The following is a 9244-nucleotide window of genomic DNA, read 5'->3' as shown; positions in this document are numbered from 1 at the left end:
AAATTAGGCAGCTTTGGTTTAGTTATGAAAACCATTTTGCTTTTTTTCTCAGGTAAATCTGTTATCTCTTATCAGTGATAAGTTATCACGTGTTGATAAGGTAAGTTTATGGATAATACTTTAAGTATTTGAAATTTTCATAATTTTCGATGTTCCTTTGGATGGAAAAAAGTAAAATGGTTGTTTCTATTAAGTATATATTTATAAAAAATATAAAAAAAGCACGTGCCCCAGGTAGCCTGTTATCAACCTCCATCAATGGTCTCTATTCTCGAGAATAAAAGTCGGTTTTATTTAACTATTTTCCGTTTGCAGAGGGACTAGGACCTATTTTACGCCGCCTATCCAAGGGGTCAGATAATCGCGAGTAAAAACGAAGGACTGTACTGTTACGCAAAAGCGATAACTGGCTGATAGGCGTCCTCGAGAAGAAATTTTATTCGATCCGGTGAGACGTCCACGATGGCAGCTTCCCATATCGTACAGCGCGTCAGGCAGCTCGTTTTCCTCCAGCCGGCTGTAGGCAGCAGCCTGACTGCTTTCTCGTGTAGGACGGTCAACTCCATCCGGCTCAACTCTTCCAACCTGAGGAACTACTGTTCCGCCCCGAAAGGTAATCTTGCAGTTGCAGAAAACAAGCTCCGGGGATAGCTTGTTCACATCTTTTTACATGTCCGGGGGGTAGAAACGGCATACCGACTGCAACCGAATGAAGTTCGGTAACTGGCGTATGAAGATTGTCGGATGCGATAGATACAAAAAAAAATCAGCTCTACAGAGAGCGAAAACAATTTCAGTTTTATACAAGATCAAACTGGTTAAAGTCTGTTGAATATGAACTTGTTAAAAATTAAGGCAGCTTGGCAAATAATGGCAAAAAAAATTCTGAAATTACAAAATTGGTTACAATTATTGCTTCAATTCAAGCAATAAGCGCTCCCTTTTAATTTTTTTAATTCTTTAATTTTTACATTTTAATTAGTAACTTGCACAAACATCTTTTCATTATCACAATCTCCATATTCTAAAAGCCTGATAAAGGATACAATAAATGCAAAACGTCACAAAAAAAGTCACTTCTGAGTTGTTCATTTTCTGTCCGCCTCCCTTACAAATTCTCCTACTGTTACTAAATTTCTTAATGTTAATAAGAGGGTTGCTAATGCAATATTTATTAATTTTTTACACTAAAATAGTTTAACAGTATCACACAAACTATATGAAAATGAATAAAATCAAGAATGTGTATTTTTTAGTGACCGGTTGTTCAATAATTTTTTTGGAGTTGTGAGAGGCAGTCAAATGAAAATTTCAGCAAAACACCTTTTTCTTTTCTTTTCCCTGATGTTTCGACCTTTATTCGAGTCATCTTCAGGGTCTAAAGTGTGGTGCTATTCTTGTGATGTCATATTGGTTTTTATGTGAAATTGTTGTGACCCGAACAAATTATGCTTCAACAAATTATGGAACAACAGTTCACTAAAAAATGCACATTCTTGATTTTCTACATTTTCATATATTTTTAGTTATATTGTTAAGCTTTTATAGTGTAAAAAAAATAATAAATATATCTTCAACCTTGTGGCAAAAGTAGATCAGTCAAATGGCACACCTTTTAAGGATTGCGATTTTAAAGTTTGGACCTTTGCTACAAATACAATTGATGTAGTAACATTTTTTTTATTTTGCTCACATTTCATCAAATTCAATGTATTTGTCCCTTCTCGGGAAGCGGGGAGGATGTGGACTTTTCCACGGGCATCTGCTGCCATGTATGGTTTTTATCCACATCCTTCTAATGCTACCCAAATGGTAGTGCCGATAAGGGGTGGCGAGGGTTCCAACAAAATGGTATTGACTGAATGCCTGTAAGGCAAAGTAAAAAAATTAGTTGTCCGTACTAATTTTTTTTATTTATTTATTATCATGATTTTTTAGTAGGCAGAACCGGCACGGGGTCATTTATTGGTCTTCACCCACGGTTTTGAGTAGTTCAACAAATCAATGAGTGAAGACAGACCTAGTACTGATTCAGCATAAATAAGTTCACCCACTTGCAGACTACCGGCATCGACTGTTTAGTAGTTATACTAATTTAGTACGTATCATTATGCACCCGCACTTTTATGGTTTTTAGTACAAATTTTCAGCACTGGCTTTTTATCAAACCACTTATGCAGTTATTCGTATATGACTTGAATTTTCTAGACGGTTAAAATGGTATTAGTCAAGTTGTATTAAAACCTACCAAGTTTAAAGGTGCACTAATTTAGCTGTTACCAACAAAACAAATGCTAATAAAACTAAATAAAAAACAAATCTGAGTAAGAAAGAGGAAAACATCACCAGTAGGACAAGCTCCTGGTATCTTCCTTGGCAGCAGCACAGCTGGCTTGCATTTAAAGTACATGGCAGATTTGATTTTCACAAGGCAAAAACAAATTGAATAAAAAGATCAATACACTTATTTGGGCCGGATCAGCAGAAAATCTTGTGCATATGAGACCTGATTTGTAGCAGAAGGATCATCCTCACCCGATTAAGAATAGGCCATGCAAAGTTGACACACAGACACTTTTGTTCCAAAGCCCACGTATGTGTCCGGCAATAGAGAAAGGTTGATCGATGTGTCCCACCTAATTGAAGGGTGCAATTGTACTTGGGAATACCTGGGTCCCCTGTTCTGATTCATGGAGGAAACAGAGTTGTTTTATTGTATATAGTAATGACAGTTTTGTGTCCCTAGTGTGTGGGTGGAGAATGAATGCATTTATTAGCATGAATGCGTAGCGTGACAAGGGCTATTACTGAATATCGAGTAACCCATAAACCGACAATTAGGTGAGTATATAATAGGAGTACAGGGGGAATTTGAAGTACTCCACCACCCTTACTGAGTGAATGGTATGTAATTAGGAAAGAATGTATTTAAGAGTGAGTGTGTGAATGGGTTTGGATTTAGGAACTGATTATGATAAGGCTGAGGCCTGGCCCTGAACTGCCAACACTAACGGTGGGTGATTTTCAAGGCCTGGCGAAAATTCAATGTAAAAGTACAAAAGCTGGAATGACCAGTGGACTGTGAGAAGTGATAGGTTCAACTCTGTACATATGTACATGTATGTGTAGATTTGAGCTTATGTAAATCAGCCATTAGCAAAAACACTTATTCCATTCCAGTACATGTGTCATTTGAGTTAAAGTAACTTTTCAAAACATCGAAAATCCATGTCAGTTTTTATTAATTGTTAATCAACAATATAATGGTAAGTATTTGAATTTGTTCTTGGCATGCATAGTGGATAAGATGATTTTGTATAACACGATAAATTTTTCTCAGGTGCTGTTATGAATTAATATCATTAGATTTTGAACTATATTTGGTTCTTGAAACTTTGTTATAGTACTTACTTCCATCTTCTCAACAGCCGAAGTGATATATGGGGAACTAGTGTTTTTGAATAAAAAAATCCCGTTAGTAAGCACATTGGGTTCAAATCAAGGACGCTTTGATGAATTGCCATGTCAACACAACAGCCATACAAAGTTGGCAGTTTCTGTAACAAAAAATTGAACTTGATGATAGAATTTTTCTAAAATGGTCTGTAATCAAATATTGTAATTGTCTTAGGTTAGGGAAAGAATTTTACAGGCTATTGAGATTTTTTTAAAGAAAAATGTTAGGAATTGTATAATTTAATTAATTAAGTTATAATTACATAATTATATAACTTAATAAATAAATTTTACACTCTGGAGGGCGTGAAACAAAATTCATATTCAACATCATTTTAGCACGCAACGCATCAATTCCTAAATCCAAACCCTAAATCTTACTCGTTTTTAAATACATTCTTACTTATTTTACCATTCAATCAGTTAGGGTAGTGGAGTAGTCAATATTCCTCCTTCACTCTTTACATCTATTAGGGACAAAAACTATCATTACTACATAAATAAAACAACTCTGTCCTGATCGTTAATCTGGTGGAGCAAAGCTTAACAAAAAGTACCCAAACACTAGGTAGCATACAAAGATTAGCAAATCTAATTATCATAGGGGCAATGAGAACAACCTTTACAAATGCGCTAGACACTGCTAAACCTACCTCCACTGGAAACATACATACAAGGAGAAACTAGGAAAAGTTCATTTAGGCTCCAAAATCAATCAAATTGGATAGGAAGTAAACAATTCGGGCACACAACCACAATTAATAAAATCAGACACACATTCTTAGAAATGGGGACTGACTACATGATCCCGGAAATATTCAAGATGTTGTTAAGTGTAGCCTCTTGTTGTGGAACTCCATAATGGTGTTTTTTTATAAAAAATATAAGCCTTTAGTTCCACCAGGTTTATTCACATGGGAAGCTTTTCAATTATTTTATAATCATCTTCAGCCCCTTAACTCGCAGCCTTATTATTTTTTTTTTTCATATAACACTACTTATCAATTTGAACTGCTGGAACTAAAGGCTTATATTTATTTATAAAAAACACCCGGAAACATTCTTTATAACATCCTATCAAGTCTCAACAGACTATAAAGGAGAAGAAGAACTCAGGAGAGCATCAGATACAATGATCTGGTGGCTCCAAAACAAACGAAGAAACCGAATCGGGCATTTTCTGTACAAGCCCAAAATATGAGCAATCAAACTCATTAGGGAAGTACACTTGGTCTTTCAAGCAGAAATACACCCTAGAAAATCTTAAAAGCAAAAAAAATCCTCATAAGATTTGTTAGACAAGCAGCTATTAACACTGTGCAAAAATTTGCATCCAACTCAGTGAATGTATCCAAAATCTCCAAAACTTGGGGAAACACAGCAATCTGATGATATCTTGGGTGCCAGGTTGCAAAGAAATTTTGAGTAACGAAAAAGAAGACACACTGGCCAGCGGAGGATCTGCAAGACAACTTAGGCCCCAAACCTATACTTGGGATAACAAAATCAAATGAAGCAACAGCTGAATAGAGATACAGAAAAAACCTAGGGAATGTAATTATAGCAACAGTCAATGACCTAATACTTCTTAGAAGAAGGATTGAGTCGATTGCACTGAAATTGGGAAGAACAATAAGTCAGAAAGCTTCAGAGCCTGGGGAGGACAAACCCCACTTCCTAGTATCCTCACCACCATCACCTGTTTCCTCCAAGTATCTGAACAGGGGACACAGACATGGCATTCCTACCTGCTCTCTATATAGAGCCAAGGAATTGCACGATTTTATCGAAATTATCTTTCATTTGGTTAGTTGTCATTTTCATAATGTAGAATTTATGGCAATTTCTTAAGATATTGAGTCTCTTTTGTACTATGAAAAGACGAGAGCTTATTATCAATTTATTATTAATTTACGTACACATTTTTTAAATAGCAAAGAGAAATGAACCATTGGCTTATTTCATAATTAAATTAAAAACAAAAAACTGACTGCTGATAATATGAAAAAAAAAATTACTTTATCAGCCCCCATTATACTCACTTTGGACCCTGTTAGTTAAAACAACAATAAATATAAATAAACAATTATTTTACTAATTAATTAAAAGAGAGTTGCTTGATCTCAATTGTGTTTTTCAATTGATTATGAATTGTTTTTTCTTACTGTTTATTACAATAGTACTGTAGCATGACCCTATAAGTAAATTAAGTAAAGTATTTCTGACATGCAGTCTTAACGTCCAAGGGTTGTAGCACATGAAGAGTCAAACCAATTTACAATACCGCTGGATTCGAACCTGGGACCTTTACCGTAAAGTGATAAGTGCCATGTCAACGCCTAAACCGTTGCGGCCAGCGACACCCCTTTCATCATATTCTCAATCAAAAAGTCATGGGCTATGCTGTGATTCGAACCGAGAACCAGGCAAATACAAATCGGATGATGTAACTACTCAACCACAAAGTCAGCATGTCCGTTCATAATGTGTTAATAATTAATAATAATAATAATTAACAGTTCTATCTTGCAGTTAGTTTTAATTGACTAAATGAAAATTATCTAAATTACAGTGATATTTTTCATGTAATTTCTGATTTGTTATAGCTTATCTTACTTTTCTTTTGCTGATCAAAAAAGTTGTAAAATAATCTCATCCAAGATGTGAGATAAATTTTTGCCAATTTATAGCAGTCAGATCAACTCAAAATTTATAATGTTTATTACAATTAGTAGCTTGTACTGTAAATTTTTGTTCAATCTTTTTTTTTCCATCCATTTGTTTCTCATAATCTTAACTCACTGAAATCATTACATATATTTTATCCTCGTGTTCTATTTTCCTCTTTATTACATCTGTACGAATTGTATCTCAAGAGTGATTGGGAACGTTGCGTATGATGTTAACCTATTTAATCTAGATTTGATTTACATTTTTAACTCTTATCTGAAGGTCATGCTATTTAGATTACGTTTTAATAATTGGTATTTGGTATTTGAAGGAATGGCCAAAAATTTCAGATCCGACCTTGGAATTTTTCCCCTTAAAAACAATACACTTGTTTTCCCACATTTTTAGATTAACTGTTAAGGATTTAAAATTATTCCTGCTACGCTCTTCGAACTGCATATTGTTCGATGCGGCAGGTTCAAAATATATTACAATAAAATGGTAAATTACAAACTACTAAAATTAGTTACAACTTGGTAAATGTAATTTTTAGAAAATTCCAAGTGAAACATCAAGGACCAAAACCATTTTAATTAAAATTTGACCAATGGTCAAGGAGTAGTAAAATCCTTTCTATTGTTATTGTTACATTTTGTGTATTTACCATAAATTGTAATGTTTTGAATTACAACTACTTTCAAATCAACTTTTAGTTGCAACAAACACAAAATTATACAATAAATTAAAGTTGTGCGAAGCCATGTTTGAAATTTTACTGTTGTCATATCTATATAATATACAATAAATGTATTTATCCTTTAATCAACTTCATAAATATTCAATACCTTCAAATCAAGGCAATTTACTCTACTGTTATCTTCTCCAAGTTTGTTTTAAAAATATTATTATTTTCAATTTTTAGGCAGGCTGTACAGTGACAAGCACGAATGGGTTGAAGTGAGTGGCAAAATCGGCACTGTTGGTGTTTCGCAATATGCCCAGGTAATTAATAAATAATAATAAATTAGAAAAACAAATGTAAAACTAACTTTTTTCGTTTTTTTTTTCCTTTGTAGGAGGCTTTAGGAGATGTTGTCTATGCACAACTGCCCGATGTTGGGTTAGAAGTTTGCCAGCATGGTAACTTAACTTTTTTCATAAAACTAAACCATAGATAGTATTTTAAACAAATGTTTTCTGTTATTTATGCTCTATTTTTTAGAAATAATTAATCACTATGTTTTCTGTTAATAATATTTTCAAAATTTCAGACGAGGTGGGAGCGTTAGAGAGTGTTAAAGCTGCAAGTGAACTGTATTCTCCCATATCGGGAAAAGTCGTTGAAAAAAACTGTGCAGTAGAAGAATCGCCCAATCTAATTAATAAGTCCTGTTATGAAGAAGGTATGTTCATTTGATCTTTGTCTTTATGTATTAAGTTCAAAATTTAATAAAAAATAATTTTATTTCAGGCTGGCTATTTAAAGTTGAAATGAGCAAAGCAGATACAGAGCTGAAAGAGCTCATGAATGAAGAGTCCTATGCTGCATTTTTGAAAGAAGAACAGCACTAAAGAAATTTGTTTCTTGCTCGCAAGTTGTTTTGTAGTCATTTTGTTGTTTTAAATAAATTATGCACTGTTTTAATTATAACTGTCAACAATTAATTCTTATTATCCCTTTTCTTTCCAAAAAGTAAATTCCTGTCATACAGAGAGCTTAATATTTTACTACCCATTGGGTATTGCAGACAAGGGGTCAAACCACTTTAAAGTACATTTTTACTATAATCCATTGAAAAACCAAGGGCTCTGGTAGACTTTGAACCCAGAACTGTTAGCGTGGCAAATACGAGTCAGTCGCCTTAACTACTCAGCCATTTTTTTTCTATATTTGATGTAATAAAGATAATTTTGTTCACATTTTGTAGCCAAGCAGATTAAATTTAAACCATTTGACTTATTAAATTGAACACGAATAGAATAAAAATGCTTGTGTGTGTTTATTTGTAAAATGTTTAACAAGAATAAAAACTTACTGAGATAGATCAACTAGCTTTCTTCACTTTTTAAAGATTCGTTATATTTTGTGCAAGTTGTCGAAGTTGTCTGTATGTAGAAATGTAAAATAATTTGTATCATACATCATTAGGTGTCATTATGAGTCAGATCACCGATACTTTTTTCCCCACATAACACATAGTAAATATGAGAATCAGATGACTCAGCCCCCACAAGACGACGCACTATTGAATGAAAGAACTTGTTATAAATTTTTTTTAACCCAAGACAAAAATTAAATAAAAAGGTTGTTCTATGATTCAGGACATAAATGCTGAAACCCTCCAACTAAATACCAGGAACCCTCAAGTAGAATTTCTCTTGTAAAAATGATTCCTTCCAATGCAACAGGTGCCAAAGTTTTCCATTTGTTGGACGATTTTTTTTAGATCATGAAATTCTTTGTTCTAATTGCATTGACATGTACAAAATAATGGCTGGCTGGACGATCAGAGTAAATGCTAAAATAAAAAATAAATCAAAGATTGCAGCAGCAGTTACTGTGTTCAACACAGACATGCTTTAGCTATGAAACGAATGCCAACCTCTTTTAAGAAAGTTTTGGATGGGTCTGTTCAAATTATTAATTATATAAAATGATGGCCATTAAAGTTAAGCTTTTCACAATACTATCTGATGATATGGGAAGCCTTCATTATTCCCAGCTTATCCATACAGACTTGATGTAGCTGTCTCATGGGTAAGCATTTTCACGATTACATGAATTATACGTTTTGAAGTCTTATCTTTTCATGGCGCACAATGTCAAACTGGCCAACATTTTTTTATGATGGGAAATGTCATTGTATACTATCGTATATATCAGATATTTTCTTTGCAAGGAAAGAGTATCACAACTTTCGATGCTAATGAAAACATTTGCTTCTTTAAAAGAAAAATCCAGTTTTAGGTTGAATATGTTGAGAAGGAAGAGGTGGTGTTTTCGTGTGTAAAATGATTTTTTTTTTTTAAGAAAACAAACTGGAGCTTGCGAACGGGAATTGCGTCGATTGATGAAATATGAGAACACCTTCAAAGTTTGAAGATGTCTTTTGGGCAC

The 9244-nt window shown here is 33.7% G+C and overlaps 1 protein-coding gene across 1 annotated transcript; it reads left to right on the top strand.

Annotated features, from left to right (window-relative positions):
• The first annotated feature begins 275 nt into the window (after positions 1-275).
• Positions 276-7777, top strand: LOC106673811 (glycine cleavage system H protein, mitochondrial). The gene is made up of 5 exons (XM_024225518.1): positions 276-613; positions 7049-7128; positions 7203-7266; positions 7398-7529; positions 7598-7777. Exons 1-5 carry the CDS (start codon positions 463-465, stop codon positions 7696-7698), a joined length of 528 nt encoding a protein of 175 aa, XP_024081286.1. The 5' UTR covers positions 276-462; the 3' UTR covers positions 7699-7777.
• Positions 7778-9244: the final 1467 nt, after the last annotated feature.

This window comes from Cimex lectularius, unplaced genomic scaffold, assembly GCF_000648675.2.
Source record: "Cimex lectularius strain Harlan isolate CLEC.00 unplaced genomic scaffold, Clec_2.1 scaffold6, whole genome shotgun sequence".
Lineage (NCBI taxonomy): Eukaryota > Metazoa > Arthropoda > Insecta > Hemiptera > Cimicidae > Cimex > Cimex lectularius.
Note: the sequence above shows the minus strand (reverse complement) of the source record. Positions and strands in the feature narration are given on the sequence as shown.